The sequence below is a fragment of the Mirounga leonina genome, unplaced genomic scaffold (genome assembly GCF_011800145.1).
Source record: "Mirounga leonina isolate KUSES-001 unplaced genomic scaffold, KU_Mleo_1.0 Mir_154, whole genome shotgun sequence".
NCBI classification, from domain to species: Eukaryota; Metazoa; Chordata; class Mammalia; order Carnivora; family Phocidae; genus Mirounga; species Mirounga leonina.
This window is the reverse complement of record NW_023270389.1, coordinates 45,796,047-45,819,375: the sequence shown is the minus strand read 5'-3', so window position 1 is coordinate 45,819,375 and position 23,329 is coordinate 45,796,047. Positions and strand designations below refer to the sequence as shown.

The 23,329-nt window shown below is 36.4% G+C and overlaps 1 protein-coding gene across 2 annotated transcripts in view; it reads right to left on the bottom strand.

Annotated features, from left to right (window-relative positions):
* The window catches only part of HMCN1 (hemicentin 1), a 482,021-nt gene that overhangs the window by 142,602 nt on the left and 316,090 nt on the right, over positions 1–23,329 (bottom strand). For both annotated transcript variants that reach the window (XM_035010675.1, XM_035010676.1), the window contains exons 37-43: positions 18,789–18,890; positions 17,796–17,972; positions 16,956–17,107; positions 15,671–15,794; positions 11,247–11,422; positions 2,922–3,018; positions 867–989 (exon numbers count right to left, since the gene is read on the bottom strand). In XM_035010675.1, the coding sequence (XP_034866566.1) occupies positions 867–989; positions 2,922–3,018; positions 11,247–11,422; positions 15,671–15,794; positions 16,956–17,107; positions 17,796–17,972; positions 18,789–18,890 (951 nt within the window). The remainder of the gene's footprint in view (positions 1–866; positions 990–2,921; positions 3,019–11,246; positions 11,423–15,670; positions 15,795–16,955; positions 17,108–17,795; positions 17,973–18,788; positions 18,891–23,329) is intronic.

Genomic DNA, 23,329 nt, shown 5'->3' with positions numbered 1-23,329 from the left:
GATTTTAAAAATCAACTAAAAAGGGCGCCTGGGTGGCTCAGTTGGTTAAGCGACTGCCTTCAGCTCAGGTCATGATCCTGGAGTCCCTGGATCGAGTCCCACATCGGGCTCCCTGCTCGGCGGGGAGTCTGCTTCTCCCTCTGACCCTCTCATGCTCTATCTCATTCTCTGTCTCAAATAAATAAATAAAATCTTAAAAAAAAAAAATCAACTAAAAATATTGGGCTCCTGGGTGGGTCAGTGGGTTAAAGGTCTGCCTTCACCTGGGATGGAGCCCCGAGTCAGGGTCCCTGCTCAGTGGCGAGTCTGATTCTCCCTCTCCCTCTCCCATCTCTCTTGCTCTCACTCTCAAATAAATAAATAAAATCTTAAAAAAAATCAACTAAAAATATAGATTATCTGTCTGATACTTAATGGATACAAATAAATATTTATTAATGAATAAATTGAAAATTTGTTTAACTACAGAGTTCAGTCTTAACATACATTGCAAAACTGTCACAAATACAGCAAAAATGTTATAGAAAATATTTTTTAAAGCTTATTCTAAAGAAGATAAAAGAATTCTTTGAATGGTAGATTCTTGACCATTATAGCCACCCTATAATGCATTAGATTATAAAGTAATCAACTAATACAGAAAGTTAATTTTTTTCTGGAGAACAGTTTCAAAATTAAAGATTTTCAGCTATATAGTGTAGAAGTTATCACATGCTACACATTTAATATAAAGCAATCATTCTATCTAATATTTTAGTATGAAAACCCCAGAAAAGTTTGTTAATAAAATGGTATGTTTGTCAAACAAAATATAGATTCATTTAACATTTATTTTAATCTTATAAATGTTGAGGATGAAAACTGACCTTTCTTCTTCCAAATGAGATTTGGGGGCGGAATACCACTTGATTCACACAATAAACTAATGAGATTCCCTTCAATGACTGTAAGTTGAGCAAGTTCATCAGAACCATAAATATTTGGTGGCACTGAAAGATGAAAAAATGAAAAAATATTATATTTACATTAACTTTACATTAAATTTCCTTTACATTTTAAAAAAAAGATTCCCACTCAAATGACATAAGGAAATAATTAGCCCTTGAGGTTGACATATCGATACCACATTAAAAGTCAACCGTAAGACATAGAAAAATACCTATTAGCAGACTTCCCGTTTTCACAGATAGAAACTTAATTAACAAAATATTCAGAAGCTAATGTAGTGTAGATAATTAGACTTTTTGCATCAGAAAACTAAAGCACCTACCAAATTTACACTTAATTGTCTTTTCTGCTCAGCCAGTTTTTTTTTTTTATTTAAAGATTTTATTTATTTGTTTGACAGAGAGAGATACAGCGGGAGAGGGAACACAAACAGGGGGAGTGGGAGAGGGAGAAGCAGGCTTCCCGCCGAGCGGGGAGTCCGATGCGGGGCTCGATCCCAGGACCCTGGGATCATGACCTGAGCCAAAGGCAGATGCTTAATGACTGAGCCACCCAGGCGCCCCTCAGCCAGTTTTGATGTCTTAGCTGCTGGAACTGGAAAACAGGCTTACAACATTATGGTAAAGGACAGACACAGGGGTTTGATCCAAGAAATGGATATGTTATTAGAATGCACAGCCTGCCTCCCCACTGTCCTCTAGTTTCTCTTTGGAACATTTATGTGAACCCTGACTACCCACGCTCCTCTCAAGAAGGCCAAGTCTGCCTTTGCTGGCTGAACTCTCCTCTCAAGATGCTTCTCTGGCTGCAATATTATCAGGTGGCAGACGCTTGCTCTCCCAAACTCCTGCGAGTTGAGGAGGGAAAATCCTCCTCCCCCATCAATGTAGCTTCCAGTCATTGTTCAACTTCAACTGCCCCCATGTGAAAACCTCCTCCTTTGAGGCTCATGCCACCAAGTTACTTCTCTTTCTCCCTCACCATCATCTGTGAACCTGCCATTCTTTTTCTATTCACTGAGCAATTTGGTACTTGTTCTTATCTTTCTCCTTCACATGGAGACCTGGCATTCTTCTGTATGAACACAACATCTGCATGTATATCCAGACTGACCACCGTGGCTACTCACTTCCTTGATCTGCTCATCCCTTTCTCCACCATGTTCATCATCTAGAATATTTCTCCTACTGCTCCATCCTTATAGCTTTCACTCAATTATTCCCAATTCTCACTTCATCGACCCAACTGAATCTCAAGTCTTTTCATCTCTCAGAAACTTCCCAATCCAGCTGCCTACTCTTGTTTACTGACTTTTCCATCCAGCTTAGATTTCATGATCAATAATTTCAACTACTCCTTTGCCAATAATCTCAACTGCCATGCCCTCTTGCCCTTCCTGTTTTGCAACACTCTTCCTCTGGATGAACCCTACAGTTAGTTTACTCTGTCATCTCCCATACCACAGATGGAAAGTTCTGCAGAAGAAAATGACAATTACATAGATTGCCATCACTATAAGTACACCATCTCCAACCTCAATTCTACCCTCCTCTACTCCCATGGCTTCCATTGACACAAATACTTACAAATCTGTATCTGTAATGCAGACCCCATCTGAGGTCTAGAGTTTTGTATCTGACTACTAAACATCTCAACCTGGATACATCAGAGGCACTTTCAAACTTGACTTGCCCACAGCTGAACCCAGGCACCTTTGTTCCTTTTCTGAGGGAAGGACACTGCTGTCCACATGGCCCAGCTGGCCAACCCACAACAACATCCATCCTCTACTCTTCTTCTTTTCACACCTATCCATGTAATCAATTAATCCTGTTAATTCAGTTTCTTAAATACTACTAGAGTTTATCTGTTTTATTCCCCAAATACAGATCTGAACATCCCAGTCCTTCTTTAAATCCCTTTAACAGTAACCTATTTATAACTGATCTTTAATTATATATAATCACACTTACCCCAAATGTTGACATTATAGTTTTTCTCAGTTTTTCCAGCAACATTTGTTGCCTCACAAGTGTAACGACCAGTGTCTTGAACTTGAGCCTCTTCAATCTAAAAATAAAACCATGCTTTGAAACCTCAGTTTCTATTTCATAATTGGAGTTTTTCTATTAATGTTATTTGTGACTTCTTATTTTTCATGAGTATTCTAAAGGTTTTCAAACATATAGAAAGGAAAGAGAATAGTAAAGCATATGACTATATGCCCATCATCCACATTCAACACTTAAATCAAAATTCAACAATTTTCATCTATATCATACTTTGTTTTAATCTAATTAATATTAGTGACTGAAGGTCTAGAACGGCCTCTTAAATATAATTAAATAAAATTCAGATAAAATAACAAGAAAACACAATTTCTGAATAAGTTATTTAGGGCTTTAATATAGATAACCTTTATATAGCTAGGCTATTGTTCAGTAAAATAACACCTTTATTATTGGTTTATTACATGTCTTCTCCCTATACTGGGTTTGTAAGCTTCTTTTTTTAAAATTTTTATTTAAATTCTAGTTAACGTACAGTGCAATATTGGTTTTAGGAGTAGAATTCAGTGATTCATCACCTACATACAACACCCAGTGCTCATTATAACAAGTGCCCTCCTTAACACCCATCACCCATCTGGCCCATTCCCCACTCACTTCCCTCCATCAACACTCAGTTTATTCTCTTTCAAAGTCTCTTGTGGTTTGTTTCTCTCTCTCTTTTCCCCCCCTCTCATATGTTCATCTGTTTTGTTTCTTAAATTCTACAGATGAGCGAAATAATATGATATTTGTCTTCTCTCTGACTGACTTGTTTCACTTAGCATAATACATTCTAGCTCCATCCACATTGCTGCAAATAGCAAGACTTCATTTTTTTTGATGGCTGAGTAATATTTCATTGTGTATATATATGTATATATATACCACATCTTCCTTATCCATTCATCAGTCGATGGACATTTGGGCTCTCTCCATAGTCTAGCTCTTGTTGATAGTGCTGCTATAAACAGTGGGGTGCATGTACCCCTTTGAATCCATATTTTTGTATCCTTTGGGTAAATACCTAGTAGTGTAACTGCTGGATTATAGGGTGGTTCTATTTTTAACTTTTTGGGGAACCTCCATACTGTTTTCCAGAATGGCTGCATCAGTTTGCATTCCCACCTACAGTATAAGAGGGCTCCCCTTTCTCCACATCCTTGCCAATACTTTTTGTTTTCTGTGTTGTTAATTTTAGCCATTCTCACAGGTGTGAGGTGATACCTCCCTGTAGTTTTGATTTGTATTTCCTTGGTGATATTGAGCATTTTTTCATGTGTCTGTTAGCCATCTGGATGTCTTCTTTGGAAAAATGTCTATTCATGTCTTCTGCCTGTATCTTAACTGGATTATTTGTTTTTTGGGTGTTGAGTTATTTTTTTAAATTTTTTTTTTTTTTTTTTTTTTATCTGTCAGAGAGAGAGAAAGCACAAGCAGGGGGAGCGGCAGGCAGAGGGAGAAGCAGGCTCCCTGCTGAGCAGAGAGCCTGATGTGGGACTTGATCCCAGGACCCTGGGATCATGACCCGAGCTGAAGGCATACATTTAACTGACTGAGGCGCCCAGACATCCCTGGGTATTGAGTCATATCAGTTCTTTATATATTTTGGATACTAACCCTTTATCAGATATGTCATTTGCAAATATCTTCTCCCATTCCATAGGCTACCTTTTAATTTTGTTGATGGTTTCCTTCACTGTGCAGAAGCTTTTTATCTTGAAGAAGTCCCAATAGTTCATTTTTCTTTTGTTTCCCCTGCCTCCAGTGACTTGTCTAGTAAGAAGTTGCTATGGGGGCACCTGGGTGGCTCAATTGGTTGAGTGTCTGACTCTTGGTTTCAGCTCATGTCATGATATCAGGGTCATGGGATTGAGCCCCAATCGGGTTTTGTGCTCAGTGGGGAGTCTGCTTGGGATCCTCTCCCTGTCCATCTTCCTCTGCTGCTCTCCCCCCACCTCAAATAAATATAAATCTTGAAAAAAAAAAAAAAGAAGTTGTTATGGCCGAGGTCAAAGAGGTTGCTGCCTGTGTTCTCCTCTCTGCCTGTGAGATGGTTTCCTGTCTCACACTTAGGTCTTTCATCCATTTTGAATTTACTTGGGTGTATGATGTAAGAAAATGGTCCCAGTCTCATTCTTCTTCATGTTGCTGTCCAGTTTCCCAACACCATTTGTTGAAGAGACTTTTTCCCATTGAGTATTCTGTCCTGTTTTGTTGAAGATTAGTTGATCATATAGTTCTGGGTCCATTTCTGGGTTTTCTACTCTGTTCCACTGATCTCTGTGTCTATTTTTGTGCCAGTACCATTCAGTCTTGATGACTACAGATTTGTAATACAGCTTGAAGTCCAGAATTGTGATGCCTCCAGCTTTTCTTTTCTTTTTCAGGACTTTGGTTACTCAGGGTCTTTTGTGGTTTCATACAAATTTTAGGATTGTTTATTCTAGCTCTGTGAAAAATGCTGGTGATATTTTGATAGGGATTGCATTAAATGTGTAGATAGCTTTGGGTAGTAGAGACATTTTAACAATGTTTGTTCTTCCAATCAATGAACATGGAATGGATTGGAAGAACAAATCCAATGCTCCAAGAATGGAGCATGAGCATTTTCTTTCTGTCCTCTTTAATTTCCTTCATAAGTGTTCTATACTTTTCAGAGTACAGATTTTTTACCTCTTTGGTTAGGTTTATTCCTAGGTATCTTATGATTTTTGGTGCAATTGCAAATGTGACTGATTCCCTGATTGCTTTTTGTGCTGTTTCATTATTGATGTATAGAAACACAACAGATTTCTGCACATTGATTTTATATCTTGCAACTTTGTTGAATTCATGCATTAGTTCCAGCAATTTTTTCGTGGAGTCTTTCAGGTTTTCTACATAGAGTATATCACATCATCTGTAAATAGTGAAAGTTTGACTTCTTCCTTGCCTATTTGGATGCCTTTTATTTCTTTTTGTTGTTTGATTACTGAGGCTAAGACTTCCAGTACTATGTTAAGTAGTAATGGCAAGAGTGGACACCCTTGTCTTGCTCCTGAGCATAGGGGAAAGGTTCTCAGTTTTTCCCACTGAGGATGATATTAGCTGTGGGTCTTTTATATATGGCCTCTATGATGTTAAGGTATGTTTCATCTAGCCCTATTTTGTTGAGGGTTTTTTTTTTCTTTAATCAAGAAAGAATGCTGGGGTGCCTGGGTGGCTCAGTCATTAAGCGTCTGCCTTTGGCTCAGGTCATGATCTCAGGGTCCTGGGATCGAGCCCTGCATCGGGCTCCCTGCTCTGTGGGAAGTCTGCTTCTCCCCCTCCCACTCCCCCTGCTTGTGTTCCCTCTCTCGCTGTGTCTCTCTCTGTCAAATAAATAAATAAAATCTTAAAAAAAAAAAAAGAATGCTGTATTTTGTCAAATGCTTTTTCTGTATCTATTGACAGGATATTATCCTTTCTTTTATTGATGTGGTGTATCACATTGATTGTTTGTGAATACTGAACCACCTCTGAAGCCCAGAAATAAATCCCACTTGGTCATGGTGAATAATTCTTTTAAAGTACTGTTGAATTCCATTTGCTAGTATTTTATCAAGAATTTTTGCATTTATGTTCATCAGGGATATTGGCTTGTAAATCTCCTCTTTTAAAAAATTTAAATTCAATTACTTAACATATATTATTTGTTTCAGGGTTACAGGTCTGTGATTCATCAGTCTTATACAATACCCAGTGCTCATTACAACATATACCCCCCCCAATGTCCATCACCCAGGTACACCATCCCTCCATCCCCCACCCCTCCAGCAACCCTCAGTTTGTTTCCTATGATTAAGAGTCTCTTATGGTTTGTCTCCCTCTCTGGTTTCATCTTGTTTCATTTTTTTCTCTCTTCCCCTATGATCCTCTACCTTGTTTCTTAAATTCCATATATCAGTGAGATCATATGATACTTATCTTTCTCTGATTGATTCATTTTGCTTAGCATAATACCCTCTAGTTCCAGCCATGTCATTGCAAATGGCAAGATTTCATTTTTTGATGGCTGCATAATATTCCATTATATATATATATATACACACTCACACCCCACATCTTTATCCATTCATCTGTCAATGGACATCTGGGCTCTTTCCATAGTTTGGCTATTGTGGACATTGCTGCTATAAACATTGGGATGCATGTGCCCCTTCGGATCACTACATTTGTATCTTTGGGGTAAATACTTAGTAGTGCAATTGCTGGGTTGTAGGGTAGCTCTATTTTCAACTTTTTGGGGAACCTCCATACAGTTTTCCAGAGTGGCTGCACCAGCTTGCATTCCCACCAACAGTATAAGCAGGTTCCCCTTTCTCTGCATCCTCGGCAACATCTGTCGTTACCTGACTTGTTAATTTTAGCCATTTTGACTGGTGTGAGGTGGTATCTCATTGAGGTTTTGATCTGTATTTCCCTGATGTTGAGTGATGTTGAGCATTTTTTCATGTGCCTGTTGGCCATTTGGATGTCTTCTCTGGAGAAATGTCTGTTCGTGTCTTCTGCCCATTTCTTCATTAGATTATTTGCTGTTTGGGTGTTGAGTTTGATAAGTTCTTTATAGATTTTGGATACTAGCCCTTTATCTGATATGTCATTTGCAAATATCTTCTCCCATTCTGTGGGTTGTCTTTTGGTTTTGTCGACTGTTTCCTTTGCTGTGCAAATGCTTTTTATCTTGATGAAGTCCCAATAGTTCATTTTTGCTTTTGTTTCCCTTGCCTTTGGAGATGTGTCTAGCATGTAATTCTTTTTAGTAGGATTTTTGTCTAGTTTTGGAATCAAAGTAATGCTAGCCTCATTGAAGGAGTTTGGAAGTTTTCTTTCCATTTCTATTTTTTGAAACAGTTTGAGAAGGATAGGTATTAATTTTTCTTTAAATTTCTGGTAGAATTCCCCGGGGAAGCCATTTGGCCTTGGACTTTTGTCTGTTGGAAGATTTTTGAATACTGATTCAATTTTCTTTGCTGGTTATGGGTCTGTGCAAATTTTCTATTTTGTCCTGTTTCAGTTTTGGTAGTTTGTATGTTTACAATCTAGGAATCTAAGAATTTGTCCATTTCTTCCAGATTGCCCAGTTTGTTGGCACATAATTTTTCATAATATTCTCTTATGATTATTTGTATTTCTGTGTTGTTAGTTGTGTTCTCTCCTCTTTCATTTGTGATTTTATTTACTTGGGGCCTTTCTCTTTTCTTTTTGATAAGTCTTGGCCATAGCAATGTTTTTCTAGATATGTCTCCTGAGGCAAGGGAAATAAAAGCAAAAATAAACTGTTGGGCATTCATCAAGATAAAAAGCTCTGCACAGCAAAAGAAACAATAAACAAAACTAAAAGGCAACCTACAGAATGGGAAAAGATATTTGCAAATGACATATATGATAAAGCGTTAGTATCCAAAATATATAAAGAACTGATACAACTCAACACCCAAAAAACAAATAAGCCAGTTAAAAAATGGGCAGAAGACATGGACAGACATTTCTCCAAAGAAGACATACAGATGGCCAATAGACACATGACTCATTCATCATCAGAGAAATACAAATCAAAACTACAATGAGGTATCACCTCACACCTGTCAGAATGGCTAAAATAAAAAACACAAAGAACAAGTGTTGGCAAGGTTGTGGAAAAAGCAAAACTCTCGTACTGTTGGTGGGAATGCAAGCTGGTGCAGCCATTCTGGAAAACAGTATGGAGTTTCCTCAGAAAGTTAAAAATAGAACTACCCTATGATCCAATCATCACACTACTGGATACCTACCCCCAAAATACAGAAACACTAATTCAAAGTGACACATGCACCCCTATGTTTATGCAGCATTATTTATAATAGCCAAATTATGGAAGCAGTCCAAGTGCCCACTGATAGATAAATGGATAATGGAGATTTTATAATACACACACACACACACATATATATGAGATATATATATATCTGACATATGTGATCACATATCATATATATGTAGGAATGGAATGTTATTCAGCCATAAACAAGAATGAAATCTGGCCATTTGCAACAACATGGATGTAGCTAGAGGGTATAACATTAAATTAAATAAGTCCATCAGAGAAAGACAAATACCAAATGATTTCACTTATATATGAAATTTTAAAACAAAACAAACGAACAAAGGGAAAAGAAGAGAAAGAGAAACAAGCCAAGAAACAGATTCTTAATTATACAGATCAAAATGATGGTCACCAGAGGAGAGGTGGGTGGAGGGATGGGTGAAATAGGTAAAGGGGATTAAGGAGGGCACTTGTTGTGATGAGCACTGGGTGTTGTATGTAAGTGATGAATCACTATATTGTACACCTGAAACTAATAAAACACTGTATGTTAACTATACTGGAATTAAAATAAAAACTTAATAAAAAAGATGTATTGATTTCCTAGTGTGTTCCAGGCAAAATAACACGGTAAGAATCTATTACTTTACCTGGTTGTGGATGTGCATGAATTGTTTTGGGAAATGCACAGGTAAGATAGTCTTAACTGACCAATTTTGTCTGAGTTCTGTAGAAGTTTTTATTTCCATGAGGTCCTCTCTGTACACCCCTCAGTGGGACCTGCACATTTCAGGGTGCCTGGCCAGCCTCTGTGGTAGAAATTCAATAGATCCCAGGATTTCTTCACCCTCACCTTTCTTTTGGCTTCCCAAACTTATTGAGATCTGTGCCCTGAAGAAATCAACTTCTAAACTCTGAGATGTGCCAAGACATTTCTAATCACACATAGCTCTCCCCGCCCAGTGCTGGGACTTGTGTTCATACAATTGTCTCCCTCTGTCATTTGGTCAGAGCAGGGGTGCAGGGGTTTGAGAATACTACCAGTTGATTTCTAGAGCTCTGGGTCTGCCTCTGAGCATGGCCAGTGCTTTTTGCTTTTCTCCCCTATATAGCTCAATTGACTTATCCTACGTTCCTCCACCAGTTTTTCCAGCTTTTCCTTCTTTACCCAGCTCCACTATTACAGATTATAATTCCTAAAATCTCTACTTGGTTGCCTCTAACACACAGCTTCATATTCCCTCTCATTCTCTCCCATGTTTCTGCTCTCCTTATATAAGCTTCTCAGCTTCCTATGTGCTGATACCATCATCCATTTCTCAAGACTCCCTTTGTTTGCCAGTAATAACCTTCCTTTACCAAGAGGCTATGTGGCAGAGTGGTTAGTAGCATGCGTTTTAAAGCTAAATTCCCTGTATTCAAATCCCATTTCTGACACTTAGTAACTGTGGGCAGATTACTTAGCCATTCTTTCAATTTCTCAATAGGGTTATTATGAGGACTTTATAAACATTCCAATAGCTTATTACTTCCTGAATACTAATTCCTTTGTATTTTTTTTAAGATTACTTATTTATTTGAGAGGGAGGGAGAGAGAGAGAGAGCAAGTGAGAACATAAGAGCAGGGGGAAGAAGAAGCAGACTCACCGCTGAGCAGAGAGCCTGACTCAGGGCTTGATCCCAGCACTCTGAGATCAAGACCTGAGCCGAACGCAGACGCTTAACCTACTGAGCCACCCAGATGTCCCCTGAATCCCAATTCCTTAAACTGGTTTTCAATGTTAGCTCTTATTTCACTCAAATCAACGTTGTCAATATTATTTCCAAATATTCACTTGGTTAAATTCCCTGTTTCAGCCACACTAGCTTACTTGTTTTCCTTAATCAGGCCTTTTGTCCCATCTACACATAAAAAGTCAAGTAGCCTTCCAAGATTTCCAGGCAACCACAGCCTCACCTTTCACTATCCTCCTAAAATGTATTACCTGTACCATCCAAATAGTAATTAACTCACACTTACAGTACGTACTGCATTTTCAATGGAACTGTTAATTTTCATCTTTTTATGCAAACTTGGAAGAAACTGAGGGTAGGAAATGTGTCTATTTTTCACATCGTATGCAGAGCACCTAGAATGGGTATTTATTTGCTGAGTAGTTGAATGACTAAAAATGAAGCACTCGTTAAAATAGTTCTATATTTTCCCAGAAGCATTTTTGGATGGCTTCTGGCTACAAATATGGATAGACAAATATCTAAATCTTACTAAGCATAAAGTTTTAAAATATTACAAACCTCATTAATAAAAGGGTACCTATAATTTTACAAGATGAAATTAGAACACTTGTAGACAGGCATGTTTACAACCAAAGCCATGAGCTTAGGAATAATATAAGAAGAAGTAAATGAATCTCTAGGCTTACCTTTAACACAGTTCCATTTTCAGAGATACTGAGGCCTGGTTTCTTCAGCAACGGGCGGCCATCCTTTAACCAAGTCAAAGTAGGTGGGGGGATAGCGTCACTCTGACATAGTAACTCCACAGCTTGGCTAATGAGGACAGAGATGTTCTGTTCTTCTCCCATAATATTTGGTGGAACTAAGTGAAAGAAGGGTTTTCCCTCAGGATAAAACAGGCCAACACACTGTTTTATCTTTTTTAAGCATCAGGACATATACCAAATAACTTTATTAGTTCTTTTAAGATGTAGGATCACAATAATTCTAACATACCCTCGTTGCATCATTTGGTTCAGAATCAAATACTAAGAAATCACTGATTAATATGTTCCTATTGAACAGAAATACTTTTCACTAACTTTTCACTTTAAGAAGTTTTAGAACTGGAAGTTCTCACCAAGTGCTTATTTCAGAAACTTTTTGAATTAGATGTTACTGCTTAAGATTTCCAAAGTAATAAATTACTCATGAAGCATTTTGGAAATAAATAACAATAATTAAAAGCATATATACTTTTGATATTTCTTTATATCTTTTGCAAAAGAAAATAAATTTTATAGACACAGAGGCAAAATTAAAAAATAGAATCGAAAGAGACCACCTAGCCCCACCTCATGGTATGTAAAACACGAAGTAGGTGACAGACAATAGCTTATTTGAAATAATGTGACTAATTTGTGGTAAAGCTAGGAGTTGAGTCTTCTGATTTGCAGTTTAGAGCTCTTTTTGGTTTTCCATGATACCTTGTCAGCTTTCTATGGAATAAAGACCATGTGGGATAAATGACACAATAAAGAACAAAATGAAAGCAGTGACCAGCTGTATAACATATAATTACATAAAAAGAGGAAATGAGTTGAGATTTTAATGAGATTAAAATTAGAATCCCCTGGCTATCAAGCTTGTCAGATGTTGAAATGTGTTCTTGGAGAAGTCTAAGGAATCTCCTTTCCTTGGGTGTATTAAAATATAGAGTAAACAAGCATTTGTCTCAGATGGTTTAGGTACAGTCCTGCCAAGAATGAGAGGGTTTGCTCCATAACCTCTCAAGGACTCTTTCAGGACTGTATTTATAATAATTCAAAAAACACAAACTAACGATGAAATCAGGCCTGTTATAAAGGGCCACTGAAAAAACAGAGAGGAATTTCCTTGGCCACTTCTCACTAAATCCCATAACTACTCAGGATTGTAGGAAATGTACCATATTTTTAGTATTTTTTTCTTTTAATAAGAAAGGTTAAGCTGCACTGAAATGAATCCTAAGGGACTTGCCAAATGCTTTGATATAAATAAGATTTTTGTGGTAAGGATTGTTATTATAGTTCATTAGCCATTGTTTCAGGCTGGATCCTGCAGCATGTGGCAAAATGACAATGACTGCAATAGGTTTTGATGAGTAACACTGCAGTTCTGTAACCAGGAGGTTTCTCTGCTACCATGTCTCCTACAGAGGGAAAGGCATTAAACTAAAGGCCATTTTCTTGTACTGTTTCTGGATGCAGGATCTGTGCTAAATCCAAAGGAACTGATGTCATGATGCAAAGAAATGCCATGCACAATAGTTGGAATAGACTAATGGAGCTTTTGTGCAGAGATTCCTGATTCTGCTCAGTTTAATAGCACATAGACATCTGGCTCTCAATAAGCTTAAAGTAATCTATGGGGACCAGAAAACAGTGGAATTGTTTTTAATATGTGAGACATTAGATAAAAGATATACAACTAGTCTGAGATTAAAACTGCTATAATACTAGCAAAATCAGCACAATTAGTGCCATTTTCTAAGATATTATGAAAACAGATACATTCACCAGTCTTAGCACAGGAAGTCCTAAATAAAAGAGCCAATTTAACAGCTTGAAAGTAATTTCAGGTAAAGTCCGGTCTCAGTGGACAAAAAAGTACCGTAACTGCATAAAAATGTTTATCTTAGAGTATTTATAGAATTTACAAAAAAGCATGAATTCTTTACGACTACTTGTAGAAGTAAAAGTCAGAAATAATTCAAGAAAGCAGAATGTTAATTTATTTCTAAATATTTTTCCTCCAATTATTTTTCTTTATGGCTAAATGAGTTGAATCAAGTTCAAAAAGAAACCAGACTTTTTTTTTAAATTGAGAGGAAAAATGCAAAAACAATAGAGTATTTGTTTCTTAAGGAACATAAATAAAAGCAAATCTAATTATAGCTGAGGATATATATTACTGAAATGCCTCTATGTTTTCTGTCCTTTCATTTCCAACTTTTTGTTTAGTCTGAGAAGAGAACGAGTCTCTACCCTTTAGATCTCAGCTTCCTTAGATGTTATCCTTACTTAGCTTTGTGGTTATATTGCTTAGGAAGGGGGTTATCATGTCTGTTTCTCATCCTATGCATTATACTTGTTAAATTTAATTATCAAAATCAGCACGGCTGTAGGGTTACACTTGTTGAGATGCTGGAGCATGTGTGATCTCTAACAAAGTTCTCTGAGCTTAGGTTTAAGTAAGGTACGGGAATCTCAATCATTTCAAAACCCAATTCTCTTGTTTTAGCACCTCAGAATATAGTAAAATATACCCTGAATTTATACCAAGGGGAAATATTTTAATGAACTACTCTTGCAATTGTAAGGAAAGCTATTTTATCCACTGTCTACTCCTCTTATCACCCCCATACTCTACAATGTAAATCTAAGGGAGATTGGTCACTGGAGATGAACATTCATTAGGCTCCAATGAGACACGAGATTGTCAAGGTTATTGCTACAAATATAGGAATATAATATATGGAAATAATACTAATAGGGGAGCACAGATTGGAAACTAATTTCAGATTAAGAGTCTGAAATTTTACATTTCTTTAACTGCTTGCTGTGCACCTATATTCAAATGCTAAGCATATGTAAATGTTAGCTAACCATCTGACTTTTATAACAGAAGAAAGATCCCAGTTTTCAGACCAAAAGGGTGGTATGGAAATGGCTTGGCAAATGATAAAAAATAGTGAGTTTTTATGACTGCTGGAAAATACCAACTCTCTATCACCTCTCTGGTATACTTTTGACACCAACCCATGTAGAAACAGAAGGAGCCAATCCTAGATTTTCAGTCCTGACTAAAACCCAGCAAATGCTCATGTCACCCCTCTGTTTGCTTGCTAATTATTGAAGGAGCTTTTGTATCACATACTTAGATTGACTGATGACATAAAACATAAAAACATAAAAATGACCCAGTTAGATTTAAGGGAAGGAGTAGATTCCCTGGGGTTAGACATTTTAGTCCCATCTGTTATCTGTGACACAGAGCACCAGCAAAGCTGGAGGCTGGATGTGGACCCATGTCTACTGCAGAAGCAATAGAAAAGAGAGAGCATAGAGAGCCCTTTGGTAGTTTACTAATGCCAACTGGGACTTTCAAGATCCATTAGATATGTAATTTAGCCATGTTGTAACAAGGTTTCTTTTTTTAATTAAAAAACTATGATTTATAAGTTACTTGTAATTGTTACATTTACTTTTGGCAAACTTATAAAGAGGAGTCAACTGACATGATCTGGAGGTAAAAAAAAAAAAGATATATTTTGAATAGGAGTGAACTACTTGGAAGTGAGGTGGGACTTAGAGAGGATTGTACACCTGAATGAAACTAACATAACACTGTATGTTAATTATACTGGAATTAAAATAGGAAAAACCCAGATACTCTTTGAGGGGCCATGGGGAAACAATTCCATTATTCCATGACCAAGGAATATAATGCAAATAAGACACTGAAAAAAGCCTAAAACAGCCCTAAATGCAAAGGTAAACTAAAATGTGGAATGAAAAACACATCCTACGAATGGAGGTCAATTAGGATTGAACTTTGTTGAGGAGAACTTCTGCTGTGATAAAATTAGACATTTCCTTTTGTACCTTATGGCTGCATCATAGGTAGGAAAAAACCTGAATTTTCTCTAAATTTATGCTTAACTTTTGCTTCTCAAATAGCCTTTAATTCATAGACATCGTATTGACTACAAAATATGCTGATTATAAATATAAAAGTAATAAAATCAAGTCTTTGAGTAGAATAGATCAAGAGAGCTACTTGAACAGATGCTCCTTTCAGTGAGAAGATTATATCTTCCAAATTGCTAAACTGCTCTCCATAGTCATGCTCTTTAGAGTATTCTATGAAACCAACACCTAGCATTTTAATTTCTCAGAACTTTGAGAAAGGAAAATCAGACAAAGTCAAATATAAAGCAGAAAGGTAGAATTTGATTTGAATTGATACTATAAAATCATTTCTATTGCTCATGGTTCTTTATTGTCAACAACTCCCTTTAACTTCTTCAATGATTTTAGGAATTAAATACATCTATATTAGAACAGAAATAATTATTAAAATATTTCACCGTATACTCTGAGGTCAATGTCCCTTTGTTTCTCCCCAGCAGCATTCACTGCCACACAGGTATATCTCCCAGTATCACTGATTTGAGCGCTGGTCAGTGCTACGATGCGGCCTCCAGACAGAACCTTTCAATGATAAGAAAGATAAATAGCCAACATGCCCCTCTGAGAAAAAGCCCTTTTTTCTCCTATTTTCTGAGGTTAATCAATTGACATTTGCCTCCAGAAAGATTTCCACTTGGATGTTTTATTTTATTTATTTTTCCACTTGGATATTTTAAAGTGGGCAAGCTTCATATAATCTACTTCTTATCCTCTCTTTGAAAGAAGCCTGTGAAAAGCTAGAACCAAACTCGGAAATAACCACTGAAAACAAGTCCCTATGTACAAAGTCAAGTGAAGGTCCAATCTCACCCATCCTTACTGCAGAGAGAGAAAAAGCCACCAGGGGAAAAAGATGAGAAAAAGTGGGAATAAGAGCAGCTAATCTTCCTTCTAGTTTTCTTGGTTAGGATAAGTAAGAAGTTATAATTAATAGCAAAGTAGCAGCCAAATAAATTAATTAGTCGCATTCATGGCTCTTTTATCCCATTGGTCTAGTTGTACTTCTAAAATACTGACATTAACTCTAGATCTTCTATGGTCCCAAATTCTTCGAGCAGTGGATTTTTGAGAAAAACTAAAGTAGAATGGTGGGAAAACTAAGTTCTCTACTAGGCAAAATAAAATTAAAGTACACTTTAAAGGAGATATGTGTGCTTCTATAATTTTAATTTTGAGTCAATGTGAAGCACTTAAACTGCTTTCTCAGATTCAAATTTCATTTCTATAATGTTGCCTTTCTAATTTTTCTTACTTTATTACTTAATGTTTTTGTAAAATTAAATATACCCTATATGGTTCTCTAATTCATGAATGTTTCCAAACATTTTAATATAAATTTTAGGAGGAAATTACTGTTTTTGTTGTTGATGAACACTTCTTTGTGCAAGGTATCTTTTGTGCTGGTGGCAGGGAATGGGGATGGGGAGGTAGGTAGAAAGTAAAACAAATGGTCAAAATATAGTATCTACATATGAAATAAAAGATTTCTTAGATGTACTGAGCTTTTAAAGAACTGTTTAGAAATCCCAATTGTGTGGCTATGGTAATTATGGATATAAATGTGTATATTTTTGGATAACCTTTGCTAATTCTTATTCTCCAAATCTTGTTAACAGGTTTACCTGTTCATACTGTATTTAATAATCAGGTGGTAGACTACCCTTAAGACATGACAGAAAGTACCTGTAACCCGTTAGCAAAACTAGAGACAGGGCTCCCATCTTTCAACCAGGTCAGACTTGGGGCAGGGATTCCTCTGGCTTCACATTCTAACCTCACCAAGTTATTAACCACCACTGCCACCATGTTATTGCTGCCAGAAATCGATGGGGGCACTGAAAAGAAATAAAAAGGTAAATAAAAGTAAGATATATTAATATCACAGAATATTTCACCTAAAATAATGAGTAGTATATATAATGTCTACAGTTGTGTTTCCACATGTGGGTTTTTCATGGTTTTGTTTTGAGTTCTTTAACATCATTTATTTGAGATTCTAATCACAGCTATCCAATTATCAATAATTTCCATTTTACAGATGAGGAAAAGGAGGCTTTCCTACTTTGTTTAGGAAATCCAGTTTTTAATGCCAGAGTGCACTTTTATTTCTTGATTTCCAGGTGTGTGTGTGTGTGGGTGTGTATGTGTGTGTCTTCCTCCACTGTATCCCTGACAACTACATTGTCTTAAAAGCATCATTAGAGGTAATAACTTAAAATCTTTGTTTGACCAAATCTATGATTTTGATAGACAATATTTACAAAGAGGGTTATTGTCATTAGCTGATAAGATTGTTGATAACTATTTCAACAGTTCATCTAAAGCAAATTGAAGTTCAACAGCATGGGAAACTAGAGCATTTTAATAGGAATCAGGAAATAAAAACAGTCATCAGTTTCAGAACACTGCATCTTTAAATAAAGATGACAAAACACACTATTCACAACTAAAATTTTATAGAAGCACTTAATCATTTTGAATGCATTTTTACCCCAGCATGAATCTAGGAGAAGTGCCACTAACCATGGACCTGCAGACTATAAAATAACTCTGTAGCTCCAGCTGAGTTGATGGCTACACATTTATATATGCCAGCATCAGTTATCTGGGCACTTTCGATATCAATGATCTGTCCTCTCTTCAAGAAAGTCACACCGGTGGAACCTGAGAGTGGACGATTATCTTTGTACCATGTAATAACTGCAGGGGGAAGAAGAAAGAAGTCCATCTATTTAAATTTTTTCTTTTAAAGCTCGATGCCTCCAAATTGGAGGTTAACTAAAATAATAAGAACTGCTTTATTCTTAGGCTTATCATTCAAGCTTAATCAGTTTAAATACCTCTTTAGAATATTTTTGAGGAGGAGGTAACCCTAGGAAAAACAGGAAAAGCCAAGCCAATATAAGAGTCCTGAAAATGAAATTATAAAGCAAATATTCTTTATGTTATCTCTAATGTATCAATATTGTTTGATTGCAAACTTTTAACCAATTCTATTTCTTTTTGTTGTATATATTCCTGTCATCTATAAAAATTTTGTCTATGCATTTGATCAAAACCAAAGACTGTACACACTATTAGCCTAAAAAATTATATTGTTATTGATTCATATTAATAACTTACCAGTGATGAGAATCAACAAAAAGAATAATATTCTCATTAATTGACTGATTTATAAAGATAATCAATTTGAACTAGAGAAAAAAATGTTTTTCAACATAAGTGTATAAAAAACTACCATTGGGGGTTTTGTGGCCACAGTAAGGACCATAAGACAATTAGTTATTCACATATTTCTACCTTGTTTAAATGGGTAAATTATTTCATGCAGCTAGAAGCAATGAAAATTCAAAAATGCCATCCACCTAATTATATCCTTATCACTGCTTTACCCTTGGAATGTATTCCATAATCTTTCCTTTATTAGCAATTACTATATTGTGCTCATAAACAGATTTAGCTTTTTCCAGAAATCTTAAAATGTCACTAAGTTAGGGAGTCCACAAGTAAACCTACCAGGAAAGGGATTTCCAGCTGCCTTACACTCCAACTGAATGGGGTTGTTCACCACCACGGTCTCATTCAGCATCTTCCCTGCATCCTCCAGACTAGGTGGTTCTACAAGAAGCCCAAACATAATTAATTCACATAAGTAGAATATTTAAACTGATACTATATGCTCAGTGGAAATTATCATTCCTTTCTGTCTTTTACATATATACACTGATATACTTGGAACAAAAGTATTCTAATTTTTTTTTAAAGATTTTATTTATTTATTTGACAGAGAGAGACAGTGAAAGAGGGAACACAAGCAGGCAGAGTGGGAGAGGGAGAAGCAGGCTCCCCGCTGAACAGAGAGCCCGATGCGGGGCTCGATCCCAGGACCCTGGGATCATGACCTGAGCCGAAGGCAGACGCTTAACGACTGAGCCACCCAGGTGCCCCCAAAAGTATTCTATTAAGTAGAACTGAAGAACAGGATAAAAAAAGGATCTTGGGGCACCTGGGTAACTCAGTCTGTTGGGCATCTGCCTTTGGCTCAGGTCATGATCTCTGGGTTCTTGGACTGAGCCCTGCATCGGGTTTCCTGCTCAGCGGGGAATCTACTTCTCTCTCTCTCTCCTTCTGCCCATACCCCACGGCTTATTCTCTCTCTCTCTCACACACAAATAAATAAATAAAATCTCTTAAAAAATAGAATAAATACATATAAATTTATCTTTAAAACGATCTTAATAAGTTTTCAGGATCATTAGTTCTTTTGTCCCCAGTAGGAAAATCCTCAGAATTATAGATTAGCAGGATAGTAAAGAAAGTTAAAGGACTATTTTTTTATTCCAATTAATCTGATTGGTCTGATGATGAATTGCCTTTAACAAGAAGTAAGCTATCCCATTTGAACTCTTCCAGTAAAAGGGAAATCAATATTTCTCATAATATCTGACTTTATCTTCAGATAGTACTATCTTAAACCATTTCAGAAAAATTAGAATCTTTTTTTTGTTTACTAGCAGTTTTTTTCTTTTGATATAAAAGTTATAATTAAATTGTTAGTAAAATAAAATAGAAAACTACATTTTTAATTTTAAATATCACAGATAATGCTACTCTATTATTTAATGTGCATACAATAAAGTAGGAATTTGGAAAGTCTGAGAGGCATACAGGAATAAAAGGAGTAACAAACATAGAATAGCAATGCGCTATGCTTCTAACACTATCTCCAGGAGTATAGGAAGAATGCCAGGATGAAAAACTCACAAGTAAACTAGAGGCCTTATCATACTGTGAGAAGATGCTGTAGATATAAGTTAGTATTTGAAGTTTATAGAAAAACTACATTTTAAATTTGACTCATTTAATGCAGTGGAGCCCTTCAACCCCAACCCATATACAATCAAGCAATCAATCTATTCATTAATCTAGTAAAAACAGAAGAGGAAAGGAGAAAGGAGAACTAAATAAGAAATAAAATCAATTATGTAAATCAAGAGCATAAATGTGAATGAGCTTAGTTTTTTACTTAAAAGACAAAGAGCTAACACATCTGTGTGTTAACACTATTTTATTTTTTTATTTTTTATTTTTAAAGATTTATTTATTTGGGGGGAAGGGGCAGAGGGAGAGAGAGAATCCTGAGCAAACTCCCTGCTAAGCAAAGACCCCAATGCAGGCTCTATTCCTTGACCCAGAGACCATGACCTGAACCGAAATCAAGAGTCAGACACTTAACTGACTGAGCCACCCAGGCACCCCAACACTATTTTTTTAAGATTTTATCTATTTATTTTGAGATAGAGGGGGAGTGAGAGTGAGAGCGCAAGCTGGGAGATAGAGGGAGAGGGAGAAGCAGGCTCCCCGCTGAGCAGGGAGCCCGATGTAAGGCTCGATCCCAGGACTCTGGGATCAGGACCTGAGCTAAAAGCAGACGCTTAACAAACTGAGCCACTCAGGTGCCCCCAACACTATTTTCTTTAATAAAAAAGTCTAAGTGGAGGGGCGCCTGGGTGGCTCAGATGGTTAAGCGTCTGCCTTCGGCTCAGGTCATGATCCCGGAGTCCTGGGATCGAGTCCCGCATCAGGCTCCCTGTTCGGCGGGGAGTCTGCTTCTCCTCCCTCTGACCCTCCTCCCTCTCCTGCTCTCTGTCTCTCGTTCTCTCTCTCTCAAATAAATAAATAAAATCTTAAAAAAAAAAAAAAGTCTAAGTGGATAAAGAGCATAAATAAAAAACTCACAAAAATACTGACAATAAAGAGCTGGGCAAAGATATGCCAGGACAACAGGGTGACATCAATTTCTGACAAATTGGTATACTAAGCAAAAATCATTAAACATGCCAAAGCAACGTGCTTTCTATTGCCTAAGATGTCACGATTCATGAAGAATCCATTATAATGGCAATGCTTTATGCATTGAATAACAAAGCAAAATTGTTAAAGAGCAGGAAAATTTTGAAAAATTATATATATAATATTATATATTTATTATATATATGTATATATAAAATATATAATAAATATAAAAGTAGTATATTTTAGTGCACCTTTCTCAGGAACTGATTATAGTGAAACAAAAATTAGGTTTTAAAGAATTTGAAAGATAAAATTACCCATCCAGACTGTGAGTGTATATGTGTGTGTATGTACATTTATAGTTAACAAGGAATATACATTTTTTTCAAATGCCAATAGAATATGTTCAAAACTGACTATATATTAGGCCACAAAATCATTTACAGCCACAATTTAATAAAACTATAATAAAAATGAGTAGAAATCAAAAACAAAAATATAAAGCTCTTTACAAGGGGAAAACATTAAAGAGGAAATCAAGACAAAAGTATAAAGAAAAAAATAAAATAGAATGAGATTGATTAAAATTAAAACATATAGTATGTCTCCTAGCTGTAGAGTATAGTACTCAAAGGAAATCCTAGAGCCCTAATTAACATATTAAAAACTAGAAACAATGAGAGTAAGTGTTCTAGGCATTCAACTCAGCATCCAGAAAAAGATCATTAATAAACCAAAAGAAGTCAGGAATAAAGAAATAATAAAAATAAAAGCAGAAGACAATACCAAAGAAAACAAACAAGCATAAACAACAACAAAAGGCAATGAAACTCAAAGCTGGTTTTCAATAAGTTTAAAATAAAATCTGTCCTCAGGGTAAATGTCTTTGTGGGTCAGCTCTCTGTATGTCTGGAGGTTGTTCCTGAAGACAAAGCCTAGAACCTAATCCTCCTTCATATCTGTGTCCATTTAATTCAGTGTGTTAACCCTTCCTGCTTGAAAAGACTAGAATGTTTCTGTTTTGTGCACTGAATTCAGATGAATGATATGGCATTTAAACACAAAAGACCTTTAAATATGGCTATCTGACTTTTCAAACTGAAAAGGAAAAATAATTAGTCCATGGCACATTCCTTCTAAACAGTTATTTAAATACTCACTTGAAGCCTTCTGGACTGAAGTGATCACTGAAGGCTTTGACAGACTATGTAACTGCTGCAATAAAACATTATGGTAAGAATAAGAAATGCAGGAGCTATGGAGTGGGTTCGCTATTTTTCATTCCTCTAGAGAACTTAAAGAAAAAAAGATTAGACGTCAGCAAGAATGGCAGAGTAAGAACTCCAAAAATCCATTCCTCCATAAAAGAAACAAGAACACTGGAAAATTTGTCAAAATCAACTTTTTCAGAACTCTGGAAATTAACCAAAGACTTGCAACAATCCAAGAAGTGCTTATTCAAGAAAAACAGCTAAATCTCACTAAGAACAGTGAGTTTTATGGCATTTTATCTCCCTCTATTCCCACCACTCTCTCCACGGATCAGCAGTAACTTTGAAAACAGATAGCCTAGCAACCACAGTGAAAAAAGCAGCCTAGCAGACATTGAAAGAAGCAGAATGGGTTTGGAGCTACCTAAGAGCATCATTCCTAGAAAACTGTCACTATTTGACCTGTCTGGCCCTTCCCTGGAAATCCACACTCAAAGGACTTGTCTTTATTTAATCGGATTCAGAGTTTGCTTAGTGCAAACAGCCTTTTCCCCAGGGGCATGTTAAAAAATCTGTAAAGACAGACTTCACAGAAATTGTTCAGAAACCTCACCATATTAGTTTCCTCTTGCTTTCACAACAAATTGCCTCAAACTTGACAGTTTAAACAATACAAATTTATTATCTTACAGTTCTATGGGAAAGAAGTCCAACACAGTCTCACTGGGTTAAAATAAATGTCTCATAAATGTCTCAGAAGGGCTCAGTTCCTTTCTGTAGGCTGCAGAGGAGAATCTATTTCCTTGCGTTTTCCAATTTACAGAGGTCACTTATATTTCTTAGCTTGTGGCCTCCCTTCCTCCATCTTCAAAACCAGCAATGGAGATGTGTGGAGGACTCATAAGACCTTCTCACATCCTATCACTCTGAAGTCCTGCCTCCTTCTTCCACTTTTAATGTCCTTATGATTACACTGGGTCTACCTGGATAATCCTGGGTAATCTCCCTGTTTTAAGGTCAGTTGATTAACAACCTTAATCCCGTCTGTAT